Here is a 21,321-nt window from a genome sequence, read left to right on the forward strand (position 1 = left end):
CCATACTAGCACAGAATTCCAGCAAACGCTTTCCATTCACATTAGCCTCCATATCCTCCCCATATTTACCAATCACCCTTTTGTATCCTTCATTTCTATTTCCAACTCTCGTATTGAAATCGCCTATTAACACTGTTCTGTCCTTGCTGTTGACTCTGACCACGATGTCACTCAATGCTTCATAAAACTTGTCAACTTCATCCTCATCTGCACCCTCACATGGTGAATACACTGACAAGGAAACATTGGCAATGGGTAAATTGCCGATCGCGATGAAACTTGGAAAACACATTGAGGTAACACGTAAAAATGATGTCGGCATCAATTTTGGGTGCTAACATTCATTAGGGCGTTAACTACGGGGCCTAAAAGTTGCGACATTTCAAATTCCGCGCGATCAGCGATGAATACCTGCTGGCCAATGCTAAGCTGACACACTGCGTATCTGGAGACATGCCTCTGCACCTCTTTCCGTCCCCGTTCCAATTGGTTCGTCACCGCACGTTCCCCTTCTCCCCGCGGTTGCCGGCCGCTTAGCTGTCGAGGAGAACCAGTGCTACACTTTGCGTACTCTATCAGCCTTCTTCACATCTCTCCTTTGTAATTTCCACGTTGTATTAGTCAGGTTACGTTTTCTGAAATGTTTATGAAAACGTTTGCACCGGGCGAGTTGGCCTTGCGGTTAGAGGCGTGCGGCTGTGAGCTTGCATCCGGGGGATAGTGGGTTCGAATCCCACTGTCGGCAGCCCTGAAGATGGTTTTCAATGGTTTCCCATTTTCACACCAGGCAAATGCTGGGGTTGTACCTTAATTAAGGCCACGACCGCTTCCTTCCAACTCCTAGGCCTTTCCTATCCCATCGTCGCTATAAGACCTATCTTTGTCCGTGTGACGTAAAGCAATTAGCAAAAAAAGTACGGTGCCTGTTGTTAATTGTGATTTGTTACGGTTTTCTTTTCACTATTTTTTAATGTTTCGAATAGACCAAAGATTGTTTTTTTTTACTATCAGTTATTGATGGGGAGTTTGCCCGATGTAATTGTTACGGAGTCATTTATTGTGTTGCCTTGTAATTGTTTTTTGTTGTACCAGTTCGTACAATACCCATTTAACCTTTTGCGTATGTAACTGCCATTATACCCAGAAGACTGTAGTGTGATACTTTAATATTGGTACTTGTTGAATACATAGACCTTCGTCAGCTATAACGCAAAAGTACCGGTACAGTAAGACTACAGGTCTGTCTGTGATTACTGTATATCTATTGCATATATAAATGCACATCTTTTTTATGTTTCAAGGCTTTTCTTATTACGTCAAACTTTACTACATTCCATGTCATACTCATATCGAAGTTGCCTATGCATTAAATTAATTTATATTCGACAACCATTGCTACAATTGAAATGTGGTGTGCCTGTCACTGCAAAACATAAATAAATCATTCAGTACAAGCACAAATAAAAACATTCTACCTGTAGGCCTATTCCTTATACCAGAGTACGCAATACGGAAAATACCAGTAGTTTCACACTCGGAGTTTATAATTGTTGTTGTTGTCGTCCGCGATGTCGTTTCTTTATGACACAACTGGTAGCGTACACAAAATGGGTGGGGGGAAGGGGCCATGAAAAGAAGATCTGGACCTATAACCAGGTTTTGATATCCCGAGGTACCGAATCTCATTACATTCATTGAGATCCTCTACTCGGGCACGTAATTTCTTTACATGAAGAGGTATTTAACGTTGTTTAAAGGTGGGAGATTTATTTAGTGGTGGGTGATTTAATTTAATTAATTCCATATGTATGTCCACTCTAAAGCACTATCGACAGCTGTGAGGCATTTTAGAAGTAAATAATAATTTAAGCGTAGGTAGGACGTGGTACCCCATCCCATGTTTCCGTGGTACTTAACTCGGAGTTGTACCCACGAATGTGACAACTCACCGGAATTAGCAGGAATGAAAATATAACATTTGAATAAAATATGGGTATATTAGTGTAGGTTATTTATTATCATTATGTGTGAAACGGAACGTAATTTAAAGGATTTCAATAATTACAGTACGAAAAGAAGCAGTCGGTCCCGTTGAATAGCTAAGCAGCAGGCAAGTGCGGGGCGAAGGGGAATGTGCGGCGGCGAACCAATTGGAGCGGTGAGGGGAGGAGGTGCAGAGGCGTGTCTCCAGATATGCAGTGTGCCAGTTTAGCATTGGCCAGCAGGTATTCATCGCTGATAGCGCGAAATTTGAAAAGTCACAACTTTTAGGCCCTGTGGTTAACGCCCTAATGACTGTTGGCACCCAAAATTGATGTTGACATCATTTTTACGTGTACCTCAATGTGTTTTCCAAGTTTAATTGCGATCGGCGACTTACCCATTGCCGATGTTCCCTTGTGAGATAATTCTCGTCCTAATTCCTCCAACTAACAAATCTACCCACATCATTCTCTCATTTATGTGCCTAACAGAAACTATGTTGCGTGCAATGGTATTCCTGATAAGCTGCCCTACCCTATACTCTGCCCTTCCCTTTCTAACACCTGTCAAGTACACTTTATAATCTCCTATCTCTTCCTTGTTATCTCCCCTTACCCGGATATCACTTATTCCTAGCACATCCAGATGCATCCTCTTAGCTGACTCAGCCAGTTCTACTTTCTTTCTTCCATAAGCCCCATTAATATTGATGGCTCCCCATCAAATTCCATTTCGTTTGCCAAGTTGTTTCCAAGGAGTCCCTTACCTGTCAAATGGGAGTGGGCTCCGTTACTCCCATAGGTCCAAGGCTTGCTAAAAATGTTCTGAGCTCGGTAAATTCATGAAGCAGGATTCTACCCTACTTACACATAGTCGAAGTGAGGATCTCTCCTCTAACGGGTTATGGACCACCGGTAGATTGTATAGTCCTAGCCGCCTGAGCACAAGGAGGGCGATGACTCAGAATATGTCCGAGATGCCCACTCCCATTCCATAGCAACTGGTATCCCGACTCTCAGGACCACTTACTAGGCCTCTCAGCCGTTGCCCATGGTTCACGAACTAGGACGTGACTACAGTAACCCGCACCATGAACCACATTAAAATTAGTGAATAAAAAGTTTGTGAATCTTGCGAAGCGGCCTATTAGTGTCTTGTCAATCTCGAATCTTAAAATAGCACAACATGAACATGATGTGAACCATGAAGTCTAGTTATTGCACAGGTTAAAATGTCCTTACATGCGTGGAATTACACAAATATGAAACTGTAAATATATCCTGATATTGTGAACATAATATCCATGTTCTTGAATGTGTACATAAAATAGTATAATATTGATGTTACGTTAAAATAGCTTCTTGTGATGAGTTGAAGAAAGGTGGACTTATGTTGAATGACGCAAGTTGAACGGGTTGTGTTGTTGACAATATGGGCCTAAAAAAAAAAAAAAAAAAGAAAAAAAAGAATGAACTAATCAAAAATTCAATGAGAAATTTAAACTGTGTGCCCATCTGGTCACTCACCTCGTTTCCCGTCATGTGCCATCCACCTCACATCAAGTGTTGAAACTAACTGAATGCAGTCCTTGGAGGCCGTCGAGGACTGACTTGGAGGGGAGGTTGTGGGGAGTTTGATGTAAGGCGAGAGGTGTGAGGTAATGCATTACTTGGGAGCCTTCTTGTAAAGAATTTTATGATTATCTCTTCGAAAAGTATATTGATTTTTTCCGATATTTCATTCAGATTATAAATCGGGTTGTATTTTTTATCAATATTTATAAAAATGTTTACAAAAATGTTCTTATTTATCACATGCAGTCATACAGAAGCTGCTGTTTGTTCGACATTTCATCGGTAACTAGGCTATAATAATTCGGCTTTCTTGATATTTTCAGCTTGTGATTCTGGCTTTAATTAGAGGCGTAACTTCGCTTTCAATACAGGTATCTCCTACGAAGCGAGACAAGAGTTTAGTTACTTGGCAGTCTAACGACATGCTCTCTTGCGAACTGATATCCTTTCAGCGAGAAACAATACCATAGCACGCATTATTTTTTGGAAGTTTCTGACCATCGTGGGGTTAATTTTCTCACATTCAGTATATCATCCAATAAAATAAATTTGGAATTTTCTTCACAGTATTCCAACTTGACATTTTTGTGATACTCATTCTCTTCAAAATACTTTATCTTCTTAGCTGTTTCCTCATGCTTTCTTAAAACATCTTCAAGCTTGTTATTGGCCTGCTACAATGTACATCTTAGGGCACTGTTTTCCTTTCTTACTTTCTGTAACCTCAAAATAGAAGTTTCTTCCATCAGTACAAAAATTGAATCAAAGTTCGGTTGGTCATTCCCTTGTAGGATTGCAGCATCATTTAGTGAACAAGAAGTAGACATTTACTTACATTATTCCTGGGCAGGAGTGTGCTTTCGTTTGCCGTTTCTCTATGTTGTTTAATTAATTTCTGTCTTTGTGTTGCTACTAGTCACTTTGTGGGGTAGATAATTTGGGAAAATACTTGGTACACTACCTGTTTTTAAAACTTGAATTTTAAGATTTGACTTTTAATTGTATTCCGTAAAAAATGACAGATGATTTAGTCTCCGTGGGTAGCTCAAACTTATCTCGTGAAAACACTTTCAACAATTTCCTTTTCAGTTCCAGATCCACAGGAAATTCATGTCGACTTATGCCGGTACCGTTAATTTTGACTTTGATATTTTTACAGAATAGAATACAACGGTAGACTATCTGAAAAGAAAGAGATTGTATGCCTTCAATGTGACATTTATAATGTACGGCAGCCACTATGAATACAGATAACTGTCAGAAAAATTCGTCAATTTTTGGCATCACAAAGGACATCATAACGGGCTGTGCTCTGACTTAAAAGGCTGTAATGTGGGTTACGATATTTTTATCTGTTGTAAATTCTCTGAAGTTTTGCAACATTTTGGTCACTCCAGATGTTTTAGTGGGATATCATTTTATCAATAAAAATAATGTCTTAGAACAGGGCCTCTCAGGGTGCATGTGCCTGGTGCATGCACTGTGCAAAAGACAACTTTGCTTGGTCGACCAGAGTGCAGACCCCCACTCCTCGATTTGGAGCAATAGTGCTGTCTCTCTCTTTCCCCACGCCTGTCTCACTCGCTCCCCCTGTCTCCCTCTTCCTCACTTGCTCCGTAGCGCTCCAAATCCGAGCCGAGTTGAGCCAAGCTTAGCCGAGTAGCCCAGAGACGAAGCGTTGGTCCGAATCGAGCGGGACCGATGCACTGTGCACAGAATCTCTGCACCGCTGTTTGTACGTGTGAGATTTTGGGCGTTTGAGAGGCCCTGTCTTAGACGATAACTTTAATTCAATTTATACATTGCTCAATCAAATCATTAACATTAAATTAACCCCAAATACACAGCAGCAACAACATTAATAAAAATTTTAAAATAAAACACCTGTGAATCTAGTTCCACCGAAAGCTGCTCATGTAAATTTAAATTAGGCCTTCATAATGGAAAATTAAAGGAAACTTGTCAGCTCATTGAAAGGTTATTAGACAACAACCCCTATGTTCAAAAACAATTCAATTTACGATATTAATATAACAGTAATAATAGCAATGAAAATTGTAGCTTAATTGGAATGAATTTAAATGTCAGGTAACAAACGGCAACACCCATAGGCCAAGCAAAACTAAATTTCCACACCAGAATTTAAAAAAATATTCAAATACTGTTCCAATAAGAGTCGAAGTAAGCGAAAGTGACATAACGGAAAATTACCTGTAAAATAGGCAGCACATTAGATGTTCATTAAGAACCCTTGCCTAGTTTTCAAAAGAATTATATTGTGAGGAATAATAACAATAATAGTGATAATGGTAATAACAGCAGCAGCAACCACAACAATAATAAGAAGGGGATCACTAAAAATAAAGCACCTAAAAAGTAAAAATACAGCATATCATTAACCTAGCCTGGGAGGGGTGTGGCATAGCGAAAGGTCAAAGGATTGGATAACTAGCTGGACTTGAGCCAGGGACAGAGTAACGGTTTATCAGCACATCACAGTATATGCTTGGAAGAAGAAAAAAGTGGAAGTTGTTAAAATAAGTTCCTGATTCAAGTATTTAAACATAAATGTTTATACATTTCTAAATATTTGAGAGTGATTTTGATAGAATCTAATTCTATTTTAATTAAGCTTTTTTCAGTTATAATACTGTTACCATATGTTTTCTTTTGCAGGTAGTTTATCAGTGTCTTACTCAAAATTAGTTTCGACAGACTGAAGAACCAAACACAAGCTCCATAATATACTGTATCATAAGCGACATTGATTCAGGAAATCAGAATTGTACTAGTTTTCCAAGAATTTTTCGATGATACAAACCACTATCTGATCTGTAATGAACTAATTATTAGGCCTAAGATAAAGAAAGTGAAGTCTGCCTGCAGACAAATAAGCGTCAAGAATCTCCAGGATGTGGAAATTAGACAGAATTACTTGGATATGATTAACATAGTGAAAAGTTCCAAAGAAGAGATAACCAGTAGGTTCAGAATCAAGAGCTGATTCTGATAGGGGATTGTGTGTAGATGAAAGAAATAGAGTGAAACAAATCATTGTAGGGTCCAAGAGGAAATCGTGGGAAAACGTTGTTTAACTTTAAAATGCTTGGTTAAGTGGCAGGGAAACCTTTCAGGACTGTAATAAGTAAGAAAGGTAGAAAAGAGGGAAATGAATAGTGTTTTGGGTAAATCAGGTGAACACATTGTAGATCCCAGGAAATCACTACACAGATGGGAGAAATGTTTTGAAAATCTTCTGAACATAAACGGGAATCTTTCTGTCGCGAAGTCATGAACAATTGAGTTCATGGGGAAGAGAACCATGATGGCAGTGAATTTACGTTCGAGGAAGTGGAAAGAATGGTAAATAAACCATGTTGTCATAAAGCAAAATAATATATGAAAGTAGACCTAAAATGGTGAAATATAATGGGAAGGCAGGGACAAAATGGCTTTATAGAGTAGTAGGATCAGTATCTTCTAATTGGATGAAGATAGTAATTGCACCTGCAGTATCTATAAGCAGGGGCCCGACTTCTTGGCTGAATGGTTAGTGTTGAGGCCTTCGGTTCAGAGGGTCCCGGGTTTGATTCCCGGCCGGGTCGGGGATTTTGATTGCTCCTGATTAATTCTTCCGGCTTGGGAACTGGGTATTTGTCCCAATACTCTTCTCTCCAAATTCAGACAACACACTGCACTACCAACCACCACAGAAATACACAATAGTGATTACATCCCTCTGCATAGGGTTGGTGCAGGAAGGGCATCCAGCTGTAAAACATGGCCAGATCCACATGTGCGGCACAGTACGCATGCGTGACCCCACAGGTGTGGGGAAAGTTGTGGAAGAAGAAGTATCTGTAAGCAAGAGAATAGGAAGGATTACAATAACTATCAAGGTATTTCATTTATCAGTATACCAGGCAAAATGTTCACAGATATTTTGAAAGGAGAGTGTGTTCCATGGTGGATAGTAAGTTGGCATAAAACCAGTGCTTTTTCAGACCATGGGGCAAGATTTTCAGTATATTCCAGGTAATTGGAAAATGCTATGAGAGGAATAGACAGTTATGTTTAGTAGATGTAGACATATGACATTATGTGTGGGATTGAAAGCTGGGAGATTATGGCAGTAGGGGTAGGTTACTACAGGCAATTGAGGGAATTCATTTTTATAATTGAGGGGCTCGGGAGTAAATAATGGTAAGGGACGTGACATGTTTAATAGCAATCACAAACTTGCCAACGTTGTGATTTACTTGTGGTTGCCGCATAGAATATGCCATGTCCTTTACCATTATTTACTAATTATTAATTTAATAGCAACCAGAAGTGAATCACAATGTTGACATATTTTTGGTTGCTGTTAAACATGCCAAGTCCCTTACCATTATTTACTCCTGAGCCCCTCCATTAGGCCACAGAGAGAATGGATGTTGGAATGAGTTCTTGGTTCAGGGTAGTTACAAGGGTTTGAAAAGGCTGTAATCTTTCACCTTTGTTGTTCATAGTTTACATAGATCATTTACTGAAAGTTTTGGAGTGGCAGGGAGGGATTCAGTTAGGTGAAAATGTACACTGCTGTGCAAAACTTAAGGTCGAAAGTAAATTTCGCATGTTGAGTCACTGTCAAGTAACATAGCTCGATGAAATTAAAACCATACATAGGAAGAAATGCTACAGTATGGTATGGTAGGCAACTGAAAGGAATATACGATGAGATGAACAGAAGTGACACTTTTATGCAGAGACAATAAATTACACATAAGTCACTGCAACTCACGATGGTCCGCTGATAAAGATGTTGATTCCCATAGCGTACCTGAAATATTTGTCCCGAATGAGTAAATTTATAATACCAATATAAATGGTCCGTTATTGGACATTATAAATTTTCCAACTAACTAATTCCTGGTTGCCATCATTTCGTCCCAGTGTGCGAAGTTGGGTTCATCAGTTGGTAAATAGCACACCCACCAAGACGCATGGCTAGTGCATACCATGGAGGCCACTGCGTAGGCTACTTGGAGCTACCGGCAATGCCAATGCACTATGAGAGACTTTGTCTCATTACCAAAAATTGATGCCTGTCTGGCCATTAGATGATATTGATGTTGATTCCCATGGGGAAAGAAGGGACATGGTTCTTAAAAGGGTATGTGATGACTAGGGCCCAGATTTTTAGGTTTTAAACTATTTTATTCCTTGATAGGTAACTGCAGTATTTTAACTTACTTATCCATTGCATTACCATTGGAGTAAATTACTCGAATTTTATAAAACCTAAAAATAACTAAATAAGACGTTAAAACCTAAAAAAAAAAAAAAAAAACTAAAAAACTAAATGGGCTTTTCAAGACAGTATTATGTTATTTTGAAATAGAAGTACCAAATATTAATGAAATAGAATGATTTTTTAAAAAATAAACATTATGCAAAACTTTTTAAAATGACTTCATGGTTTGGAACTGGGAGTGGTTTGTAAGTATAACTAGTGTGAGCGAAACAACATAATACGATACCGGTACTATTCCACTAGGGTACAGCACAAATCAAGAGAGAACCCCCTGGTGTTCACTGACCTGTATCTAGCGGGTACAAGCCCGCCTAACTTGCCAGCTTAAGTGCATCTCTCATTGTGTATGGTCGACGCACTGTTCACTGTTTAGCTCTATACACATTATGCGACAGACTAAAATTAATTTTCCCTATAAATCAATTTATTATTGAAGGCAGTTTAAGATGCTTACGCATCTCAGAAACAGAGATGCCTAAAGGCAAGTCATCTCAAAGTTGATTGATTCGCCATTGGATTGATAACGATCCGGACTTTACTACAGATGGCAAAATTATATTTTGTCAAGTCTGCCAAAAGCAGGTAAGGAATTATTTTGCATACCTCCAATAAATAAAATCCCCATTACTGTAATGAAAAGTAAGTTTTATAGAAAATTATAAATGAGTTAACATAAATATTATGGGCACTCGTAAGATGAATGCTGCAAAGCAAACCTCGGATGAGTAATAGTACAGTAAGCGCAATTTTTAGTGATACCTGGTTTTACGGGGGTGAGGAGTAAGGAGGGAGCTCTCCCAGTTCCGGTAATACTGCCAAATTCAATGGAAATGAAATCTGAAGTGAATCGAAAGTATGATCGATGGATATGATTTTTCTAAACCTTTATTATCTTAATATGAATTCTCTGAAATATCACTTTCACAATTGTCACTGCTATCTGCAGTACTATTAATTACAATCTCGTCCATGGCTATTTTCATGACACCGTCGTGCCTCCAGTATTCCCCTTCCATTTCTTTCATCTTTCTGCAATACCCCTCCCAATCTGCGGCAGATACTAAATGAAATGCCCTGATGGTCAGTCGTCGTAAGTTAACTGCTGACATGTCTCCCGTAATATTGCGTCCTTTGAATTCGCGTTTTATTTTTGCCCATGCTAATTCAATGGCGTTCAGATCACAGTTGTATGTGGGAAGACGTATGACGACGTGACTTGTTTCACCAGCCATGACATCAACAGCATAAATTTTATTAGGAGGCCTGTTTTCCTCACTCATGTTCAATCCTAACCTATATTTTGGCTTTGCTGTGTAAACAACAACAGTACTAGTACGTAAAGAGTACGCCAGATGTCTCTCGGCGATGCATAGGCCCTAATTGATTCATAGTTTGTGTTTCAATGGTTGCCAATATGAATCTCGAAGATAACCGAGGTCTACCAGTTAAGCACTAGGGAGCCCAGGTGTAACTAAAAGTTGCGCGTACTCTACTAGGGAGTCCACACAAAAAGAAAAGTTGAGCGAATAGTACATACCCTGTGTCAACAATAAACAATTATTTTATTTACGTATTTTTCCAGGTGGCATATGACCAAAAATCACATTTTGTGCAGCGCAAGGAAACTACAGGACATATCAGTAACAATGCTATCCAAAAAAAGGAGCAATTTTCCATCACACCAGCCACTAATTTCCAGTTTTCCTGGCACCTTCAACGGTGGATAATTTTAATATTCATTTATGCTATTTGCTTTACGTCGCATCGACACAGATAGGTTATATGGCAACGATGGGATAGGAAAGCCCTAGGAATGGAAAGGAAGCGGCCGTGGCCTTAATTAAGGTACAGCCCAAGCATTTGCCTGGTGTGAAAATAGGAAACCACGGAAAACCATCTTCAGGGCTGCCGATAGTGGAGTTCAAACCCACTATCTCCCGATTACTGGATACTGGCCGCACTTAAGTGACTGCAGCTATCGAGCTCGGTAATATCCGTTTATGTGAAGCATGGTTTTAGCAAACGTGCCGTGGAATGCGCTGACCATAGCTTGCACCGTCCGAGATGCTCTTCGCATTCTTTGGACAAGAGAAAATCAGGATGGTAAGTTTTTTTTTTTTTTTACTTCTTTTGAGTGATAGTGCGGCATATATGATCAAAACTGGTGAAGTATTGAAGAGTTTCTACCCTAACATGCTGCATGTAACTTGCATAGCCGATGGCTTACACAGATTGGCTGAAGAGGTTAGAAATAATTTTCCATGAGTAAACAGTATTGTTTCTTCTGTGAAAAAGGTGTTTCTTAAAGCTCCTAGCCGCATTCTCTCATTCAAGGAAATGTTGCCTCAAACTCCTCTTTCTCCCAAACCCATCATCACTCGTTGGGGGACATGGCTCAGTGCAGCCGTATACTATGCGAATTGGTTTGAAGACATTCAGAATGTTATAAATTCTTTTGATGTTGATGATGCACTCTGCATAGCGAAGGCTAAAGCAGCTCTCGCGAGCAAGAACGCTCTTTCACTTGCCTTCGTTGGGGCACAATTTGCTGATCTTCCTGCAACTATTGAGCGTGCTGAGTCGGCATCGTTGCCATTAAAAGATTCAATAGAAGTTGTGGACTCCATTTCGAAGGAGGAAATACCAGGACCAGTGGGTGAAGCCTATTCACTCATGCTCACCAAAATTCTACAGTGGAACCCTGGATTTTCAACAATGAACAGTGTGTCTGCAATACTTCAGGGAGAAGAAATTACTGACGAGGTAGCATGGGAACCGAGAGCTATTGCTTCAATGAAGCTTGCTCCAATGACTTCTTGTTGTGTGGAGCGTACATTTTCCTGCTATAAGAATATTTTGAGAGATAACAGAAAAAGTTTTACTCTGAAAAATCTGGAAATGTATTTAGTTGTACAATGTAACAGCAAGTGAAAACTGTGCTCTGTGCTTCTGAAAATGTTTCTTGATTCATTGGAAGTGACAAAAATTTTACCTACATGAACCATTTATTGTATTTGCGCACAAATATTCTTTGTTATTTTTAATTTCAGTTGGTATGATGTGTTTGAAATGCTTTCATTAAGCCATTCTGTCCCATATTTAGAGAATATTTGTACTAGAGAGGCGTGAAGGTTACAATAAAGAACAAACAAGTTTGAAATGATCATTAAAAACTATTTCAGGAGGATAAAAGCCTAAAAAACTATTTTGAGCTATTAAAGAAACGAAAACGTGGTTTTTAAGAACCTAAAAATCCGGGCCCTAGTGATGACCATGGACAACGATGCATGCTCTGCAACATGTTCCCATGCTGGCCACAAGAATGGTAAGGCGTTCTTGTGGTAGGGCATTCCATTCCTCCACCAGCGCTGACAACTGCTGAATGGTCGTTGGTGCATGTGGACGTGCTGCAATACGTCTGTCCATCATGCACCATACATGCTCGATGGCATTTAAGTCGGGGAAACGGGCAGGCCAGTCCGTTCGCCGAATATCCTCTTGTTTCAAGACCTTCTCCGCCTGCGCCGTTCAATACGGTTGTGCATTGTTATCCATAAAAATAAACTAAGGGCTGAATGTACCCCTCAAAAGATGCACATGTGGAAGGAGTACACTGACACAATAACATTGACCAGTGAGTTCAAATATTTGAGGTCGGTACACCCATACAACATTATCCCTCCCTGCACCATAACACTTGGACCACCAAAATGATAATGTTCAACAATGCTCCTGGGTGCATTACGTGTTCTCACCTCTCGGCAGATTAGGATACATCTAGGACCACTACTCCGACTGAATCTGCTCTCATTTGAGAAGAGCACTCGATCCCACTCCTCGTCAGTCTAGACCTGATGATCTTGGCACCATCGCAAACGGCGCCGCCGATGTGCGGGTGTCAATGGAACACAATGTAACGGTCATTGGGCAAATAGATTTAACAGGTGGAATTCTGTTCCGACTCCAATATTTTGCTGTGTATTTTCTTGGTTTGTGACTTTCTTTGTGTAACTTTCTTTTACATTTCTATTGTTGCGTACACTGTGAAATTGCTGGGGATTTTCTTCTGTGTCATGACTTAAAAAGAGTATAAGTCAAAAATAGCTAGTTTTCTGGACAGGGGTAGGTAATTTTGAATGTAACAATGTTAATTGTATTAAATTTGAAATCACTAAAAACATATTTCAGGAAACAGATTTTTCATTAATGGTTTTCTCATGCTTACTTTAAAAATAAAAAGGAAGAATTTGTAGTATTGGTAGTATCAGGACCCAAACACAGAATGACATACTCTTAAGCCCTGGCAAAAAAAAAAAAAAAAAAAAAAAAAAGATTCAATCACTTGTTAAGAGCACGGTTTGAAAGCCATAATTATATGTATAACAAAATACTTAGTGTAAGACTAATCTAGGGTTAAAAATGAGATGACTGTTCAACGTATTATAAGTAATATTATTAAAAGGAACACATTTGACAAGTACTTAAGTAAGATTACAATCCTTGTAGCAGCCTTGCCATTTCATCCCTTTTTTTGTTGTTCTCTCTCGTGTACCTGCCCATCATCAACTTGTACGACCTCTTTATCTGCATTCACAATTTCAAGAATTTTGTGATCTTCTTCCCTGAGGTATTCTGCTACATTGTGCAGAATGAAACAGTCTAAAATAACTAACGGTACTTTCTCTGTGGCTATCGTATTTTAATCTGAAGTATTGGAAGGCGTTGTTTTACTTGCCCAAAACATCTATTATCACCCTCTCTTTTGTTATATACTTATTGTAGGGTGTTTGTTCTGCGGTTCAGGACTTCGGTATGGGGTTATAAGCCATGGTGCAATACCATAACCTGCATCCCCAAGAAGGGCATTTGCATGATTGCCTGTCATTACTTTGCAAACATCAAAGCTTCACCATATTCGGGAATCATGGACTGAACCAGACCAAGTGACATCCAGCACACATCTTGTCATGCGATATATTGTTTTATTTCGTTTCACCTGTTCATTCCTTATTTTTTTCCCCATTGCAGATGATGCGCACTCATTATCCCCTTATTGGCGGTCTCACAACATCGAGCAACACAGATTTCTACTTTAAAAAAAGGACTAGCAAGTTTTATGTTAACCAGAGGAACTTTTAGACAAGATCATTTTTCTACCTCAATATTCACAGGTGTTTTTAATATGTTAATCATGATCATTATCTTTTAATTCCACACATTTTTCAGTGTTTTTATTTGTTTGCATATGCATGTAACATTTTAGCTTCTACTGAAGATGGTCTTTAGATAGGGTGAAATATGTGTAGACATTATTCCATCTAATATAGATGGATTTTTGTATTGAAAGGAGGACAGTATAAGACTTTTTTATTTGTAAAAAGAAGACATATCTGTGTCGGTGAGACATTAAAAAAATGTTTCTTTGTAAGCTGTTACCTGTTGCTGTAATTTTTTTAAGTCCCTTTATTTTCACTTGTAACGACTATGAATACAACCTGTAATTTTGTGTTGCAGCTCCATTTACTCTGTGCCTCTCACTTGTAAAACAACGTAAAGTATCATTGAAAGATGGAGTTGCTGACATTCCTTGTGGAGTTTTTAAGATCTTCTTGCTTGAGTTGTTTGAAAAGCATATAGTGTTTGGTATGGAGCAGCTGGTTAATACTGGATGTTTCAAAGAAGCTTCCCAGGATCCACGAATAAGAGAATTACGTAAAGAGCTAGAGAAGCTGGTTCTTAGCAGTCCAGCACACATCACTCCAGTTGTTTTGAAAGCATGTGATGTAGATACCGAAAGTGTCTTCTTCCCATTGTGCATGACTCACTTACATCGCACGTTAAGAACCCGCCACAGGCTGAGCCATGAGTGGCGCCGTCAGTATACTTTGTTTCTTAAAGACATTGGAATGCCAGTTGAAGAGGCTATTGAATTTTGGAGTAGTGAATATTCTTTACCAAAATCAAATGACTGTGATGGTTGCTGCCATTCCTGGCAGAAGGATGCTAAACGTTTTCATTATAGTATCAGACACATGTATGGATTGGAAGGTGGCAGATATCATTATATGGTAGCAAGCTGCAGGGCTTTGCAGGTATGGCATTGTCTTCTTATTGTTTATTTTCCTTTCCTTTTCTATATTTTCCAATATCTTTGTACCATCTGTTCGTTTTTTATCTTGTAATGTTTTTTTTCTTTCTTTTATCGAGTATATTCTTCCCTTTCAAGGATTGTACTTCTGGAAGTATTAAAAGATATATTTACCTTAAATCCATATTTTCCCTTATTTCAATTACTAAATTTCATTCTCTCTGTAGTTAAGGAATATTTACAGATAAGGTCCTTTGATTTGTTTCATTAGTTTTGTTTCATTTATGAAATGAATCTTGATTTATTTCTTGTTAACTTTTCGGTTACAAGAGGTTGAATATCTTAAGGTTTTGTTATTGCTGAACAGCTTGTTTATTCCCATATTCTACCTGTCCCTTATAGGGCTTCACAACAAGACAATAGGACTTGAATTGTGTGGTATTATTTCCTCTTCCTTAGCTCGCCTGGTGGCCATGATCGTTAAGGTGCTGAAGTCTAAATGGTCTGACACTGAGGTTAGCCAGTTTGAGTCCCGTTGGTCGAAAAAAATTTCACCATCAATGTTGGACGGCAGGGTAGGGGAGGTGGTGGTATATAATTTCTAATCACTAAATTGCATGCCAAAAGTCTGGATTAAATTCCAAACCTCTCCGCAGTGGTCATATGGAGTGAGGGCATATGACGCTGTTGATGGTGATTCGTCCGTCGGATGGGAACGTTAAGCCTTGAACAGACCCCTTGGTGCTGTTCGACAGGAGTAGGCTATGTGCCGGCACCGGGTTTCACCCTCTCACTACTATCATATATCACGTCATTCATCTCATTAACTCCTCTGATGAGGTTGACATCAGGAAGGGCATCCGGTCATAAAAACCCACCACAACAGATTCATCTCACCTCATACCAGACCCCGTAGGGAAACAGGACAAGGGTTGGACAAACAACAACATTATTTCCTCTTCCTTATCACAGGAGACCACGATAATCACAACATGTTAGAAACAGAGCTTACTTTTGCTAATGTTTACAAACTTAAGTGATCTGACTAATAATATGTGGATAAAACAATTGCAATATCACAAAATAGGGCCCCAAAACCAAAATATCTACACAGTTGTGAATTACCACTATCATGCCACTTTACTGCAAATTTCGCATTGAGATTTCTTTTAAAGCTGATGGATAAACATTTGTTATCAAATTACATTTGTCAAATTGTATCCTGAAACATTTGTTAGGATGAAACAATGCATATATCTACTGATTGTGGAAACAATGGGATATACAGTGGAACCTCGATTCTCCTTTTTTAGCAAGACCACAGAAAAAGAAAAGTACAACATGGGAAAAAGGAAAATCCAGGAACAAATAAACATAAAAAATTTGGCCAAATGTCACAAAAATAAAAATATATATAATTATAATCTTACAAACATTCCTACACCAAACTAAACTACAGCCCCAATGGGCCTTCGCCTACCAAGCGACTGCTGCTCAGTCTGAAGGCCTGCAGATTACGAGGTGATGTATAGTCAGTATGATGAATCCTCTTGGCCATTAATCCTGACTCTCTAGACCGGGGTCGCTGTCTCACCACTAGATAGCTCCTCAATTAAAGGTAATCGTAGACTGAGTGGACCTGGAACCAGTCCTCATATCCAGGTAAAAATGCCTGACCTGGTGGGGAATCGAACCCGGGCCCTCCAGGTGAGAGGCAGGGGAGGTAGACTGCAGGGCCAGCTTCAGACATTAATTTCCGGCATGCGAGTTAAAAATCTTGAAACTTTACATTCAGTTTTACAGGGGAAACTTCGTCAGTTTGCCATGAAAACTTCTTTCAGTTCAGCAACTTTGATCAGCCAAGCTCTTCAAAAAATCTATTAATGCCAAGCCAAACGACAATCGACCACAAGTAGTTTTTAATTCTCTAATCTAATAAAATAAAACACGTTAGAAGCGCCCATCAGGATGACGAAATCCCGTTTTTTAATCTTCCATTGTAATTTGGTCACCGCTGTACTGTTCGTAGTCAGTTTCTGGACATCTTGTACGGCATAAATTAGGCCTACGTCAACTTTTAAAGGTTATATTGAACTCGAGAATATGGTTTTGGATGTAATTATCAATTCTCAAAGGTTCTCGAATGTATTATATTCAATTCTGCCCATCACTAATCACAATCAAACTGGAAAGAGAGAAATATAATCAAAACTTCAGAAATTACGGCTATTAGTGACCTTGAGCTCAGCTGAAAAGCGTACTCTCTGTACAAGTCAGTACGAGTGGGAAATGATGCAAACGTTTTAAATGTAGCGTGCGCAGATAAAACAACTACGTTTTTTATTCAAAGATATGAGCTACGTTTTTTATAACATTTTAACACAATAACGTAAAATTCCCAGTCTTATATTGGGACCAAAACAGTAATAGGCAATCACAAAACCTCCCATGGCTTTATGTATACAAGGTAAACATCTGTTCTGGTCTTGATAACATATTCATATACAATAATATTAAAATACTGAATTTTGTGTTAAGAAGGAGCGGTTTCAATTCCTGCCTGAAAGTCCGGTGACTATACAGTGCCCTGAGAGAAGTGCCGAAAACCTGTTTGGCTATACAATATCGAAAAAAGAACATCTAACCCTGTACATAACGAAGACTTTTACACGTATGAACATTTGACGAAACTCGTTCCGTCTTCAAGTAGAGCTGTCGAAATATGCTCTGCCTCCTTCAAATTGTTGTGGCCATTCTCTCCTTTATGATTTACGACGATTTTCTGAATAATACCTCCCGAATGCGATACTAAGATGGTCCCTTATGAAAGTTCACCGCCGATCACTTTTCCAGTACAGTACTTACTCTAATTATCACAACGATGGGACGTTAACACCAAGATACATAAGCATACTGTAGCCATCCTTTCGTGAGATACAGTTTCTTGAAAAAACGCTTGACTGAGGATAAGCGTTGATGGAACTGAAATTTCTGGACGGTTGATTCAGGAAATCGTTTCTTCAAGGAACGGATAATGCGGGATATTTACAATGTGATTTAAGTAGGATGCTCGCGGGACCATGTAATTTGAACTAGTAATCTGGGAAAACGTAGTTTCTGTGAACGTATAATCGAGGTTCTACTGTACTTGTACAGTTTCCACCCTTGGATATTTTCCGGGGCCGTGGTTTATACGGCCAGTTGTCGTGAAAGAAGTGTGGGATAGGAGACAGTGTGTTTGTCATTATCACTAAGGTCAGTGACTCCTCTTCTTTTAAATTCCTCTCTTATTTCAAAGCATGAGATGTGGTTATGAAGATGGGAAAGTTTTTATGTGGGTGATGTAATTCTTTTCTGTAAGTTTTGTATTATTAATACTAAGCAAAGTGACTGATGTGATCATACTGCACATTTTTCCAGAATCCACTGAACCTTTAATGTTAATTATTTTGGATTTATGGTAGTGGAAAATAATTTTCATATTGAGTTCCTCCAGTTCCAAAATAATTAATTTCCACAATTCTCGCAAATCTATGCCAGGAGTATAAAAAAATTTCTGCTGACATCAATATTAAAGAACACAATTAATAAAGTTTATTTTCATAAATACCTGCACTTGATTAGTCTGTTTCTTGTCCTTTTATTTGTTCTGTTTTTACACTTTCAGTTTTAAGATATACAGTTGACTCTCGATAATTTGACACTCGTTAATTTGAATCTCTCGATAATTTGAAGTTCCTTGTCCCTTGAAAAATACTTGATAAATTGAAAAAAATCAATGTTATTTGGTCTCCTCGGTAATTTGAAGTTGTAGGAATGGCATCTTGCTCACCGACATTCTATAATTTGATGGCAGGCTTCCCTACTCTCCATAATTTGAAGTCGGTGATTACAGTATGTATTGTTATCGTGCACAGACCTGTCGTTTGTTTACATCAATAATGAGATGTATGAGTGAGTTTGCAGTCGTGAGTCTTCTTTCAAACGTTAAAGTGTGGTACAGTATGTTAACATTTGATTTGTGTAATGGAACAAGTGTCTTTCCATAAGTGAAAAAAAGCATGTGATTCAAGCTGTGGAGGATGGACAGTTAAAAAAACATGTCGCCAAACAGTTCGGTATTTTACCATCAACATTGTCGATGATTTTGAAAAATAAAGATCGCGTCACCGAAAGTGCCTTAAGTGCGAGTAGAAATAGGTCACGTCAGGGTGAATTTCCCCGTCTTCAAGAGTGCTTGCTTAAGTGGATTCGTCAGTGTAGAGGACAAAACGTTCCCCTGGGCGGTTTCATGTTAAAGGAAAAAGCCAAGTCTTTTACGCAGTCTCTCGGGATTAAAGGATTTGCAGCAAGTGAGGGGTGGCTTTCAAATTTCAAAAACCGACACGCCAACACATTTAAAAAGATATGCGGAGAGAGTGCCAGCGTGGATAGTTCCATTTGTTCCGAATGAATTGACGAACTAAATGAACTTTTGAATGGCTATGACCCAAGGAACGTATTCAACACAGACAAAACCCGGCTTTTTGTATGTCTTCCTGATCGCACCCTGACGTTCAAAGGCGAGAAGTCATGGAGGGAAACTGAGCAAGGAAAGAATAACTGTCCTTCTAGCATGTAACATGGACGGATCTCAAAAGTTGAAACCACTCATTATAGGGAAATCTGCCAAACCACGCTGCTTCAAAATAATAAAATCGTTGCGCACAGCTTATCGGTCAAACAAAAAAGCATGGATGACGATAGAGTTGTTTAATGAATGGCTGACCTCGGTTAACAGTGACATGAAAAAGGAAAAACGCAAAATCTTGCTGTTTTTGGACCACTGCACCGTGCATAATAACCCACCAACATTAGACCACGTAAAATTGATTTTCTACCCAACACGACATCAAGATTGCAACCATTAGACCAAGGCATTATTCAAAATTTAAGAACTCTCTACTGCAGAGAAATTGTTTCTCTTATGCTGGATAGCATCAAAAAAGGTGAGAAGGCGAACATAACAGTTTTGACCACTATAATCATGATGATAAGGTCTGGAAAAATGTCAACCCTATCACCATTTATAACTGCTTCAGAAAGTGCGGGTTTAAGCAAACCAAAAACGTGGAACAGTCATCAGAGACGCCAAAATTTACGAATTTTGACTCAGGATGGGGACTTCTATGCTCCTACGCCCTCAGAACGGACACAAGTGACGATTTCTTCTCAGCTCTCACCACTAAAGAAAATTCATTGGACCATGATAAATGGAAGTCGCTCACTCAAAAGAAAATTACGGACTTTTTTCCAAAATGAACATTTCTGTATGAACATTTCATAATTGTACAAATGTTGTGAAAGAAATGAGTAAGTATAAGTGAAACTCTTGTTTATTTGAATTTTTCCCTCCCTCCCTCTTGGTTACTTGAACTCCTATTATTTTGAACTCTCGGTAAATTGAACTTTTTCTCTGGTCCCTTGAGTTTCAAATTATCGAGAGTCGACTGTATTTCATTTTCCATGACCCTACTCTCTTTTCATTCTGCAACCTTAGTCCTCTGTGGATCAGTGGTAGAGTGTCGGCCTCTGGATCACAAGATAGCGAGTTCAAACCCGGCAGAGGTAGTCAGATTTTTGAAGGTCGGAAAAAATCCATTCGACACTCCATGTCATATGATTTCAGCATGTAAAAGATCTCTGGTGACACATTTGGTGTTTAACCGACAAAATTCATTAAAATCTCAGCCATAGACGCTCAAGAGAGTTTCGGTTTACTCGGTCTGCCATCTAGTGGGCCTAGAGTAAAACGGAACGTCGAAATTGACAAGCAGACAGCCAGATGGCGTTAAATTGAAATGTCTGCACACGGTAGCTGAGGCCATACGATTATTATTATTATTATTATTATTCCTCAAAAGATCAGAGTTCTTGCTTTCTTCATTAATGGTACTTGTGATGTAGATTTTAATCCTAGTAACAATGAAAATCTTGCTTTTCTGTACTAATATTATCAATATAGAAAGTTTGTGTGTGCGTTTGTGTATGGTGCATTTCTGGAACTACTCAATTGATTCCAGTTATCTTTCAGCATTAGAAAGTTTATTTCTTGCAGTTTATTATATAATTATAATTATGTTTGCTTATCAGAGCAGGTAGTTAAAAAAAATGTTGAGCCAATTGGAAAGTTGTGCGTTACTCTCTAGGTCTTTTCGTGTGTTGTTACTCGCTAGTGAGTGGAGCACTCACTTTTATGTTCTTTCTTTATTTGAATCAGAAGTACAATAGAATAATATACTACATTTAAAAGAAACAAACTATATACACAAATATACAAGTAAAAGGTCTTCAACAATATTTGCCATACAGATGTCACACTGATTCAGCCCAAAATTTGG

At 38.8% G+C, this 21,321-nt stretch overlaps 2 protein-coding genes across 4 annotated transcripts in view; one reads left to right on the forward strand and one right to left on the reverse strand.

Annotated features, from left to right (window-relative positions):
- Positions 1-21,321, forward strand: part of LOC136873952 (DNA primase large subunit) — a 97,133-nt gene that overhangs the window by 56,648 nt on the left and 19,164 nt on the right. For all 3 annotated transcript variants that reach the window (XM_067147344.2, XM_067147346.2, XM_068227607.1), the window contains one exon: positions 14,368-14,945. In XM_067147344.2, coding sequence (XP_067003445.2) covers positions 14,368-14,945 — 578 coding nt within the window. The remainder of the gene's footprint in view (positions 1-14,367; positions 14,946-21,321) is intronic.
- Positions 1-21,321, reverse strand: part of LOC136873953 (magnesium-dependent phosphatase 1) — a 207,717-nt gene that overhangs the window by 44,117 nt on the left and 142,279 nt on the right. The gene's annotated exons all lie outside the window — the stretch shown is intronic.

The sequence above is a fragment of the Anabrus simplex genome, chromosome 5 (genome assembly GCF_040414725.1).
Source record: "Anabrus simplex isolate iqAnaSimp1 chromosome 5, ASM4041472v1, whole genome shotgun sequence".
Lineage (NCBI taxonomy): Eukaryota > Metazoa > Arthropoda > Insecta > Orthoptera > Tettigoniidae > Anabrus > Anabrus simplex.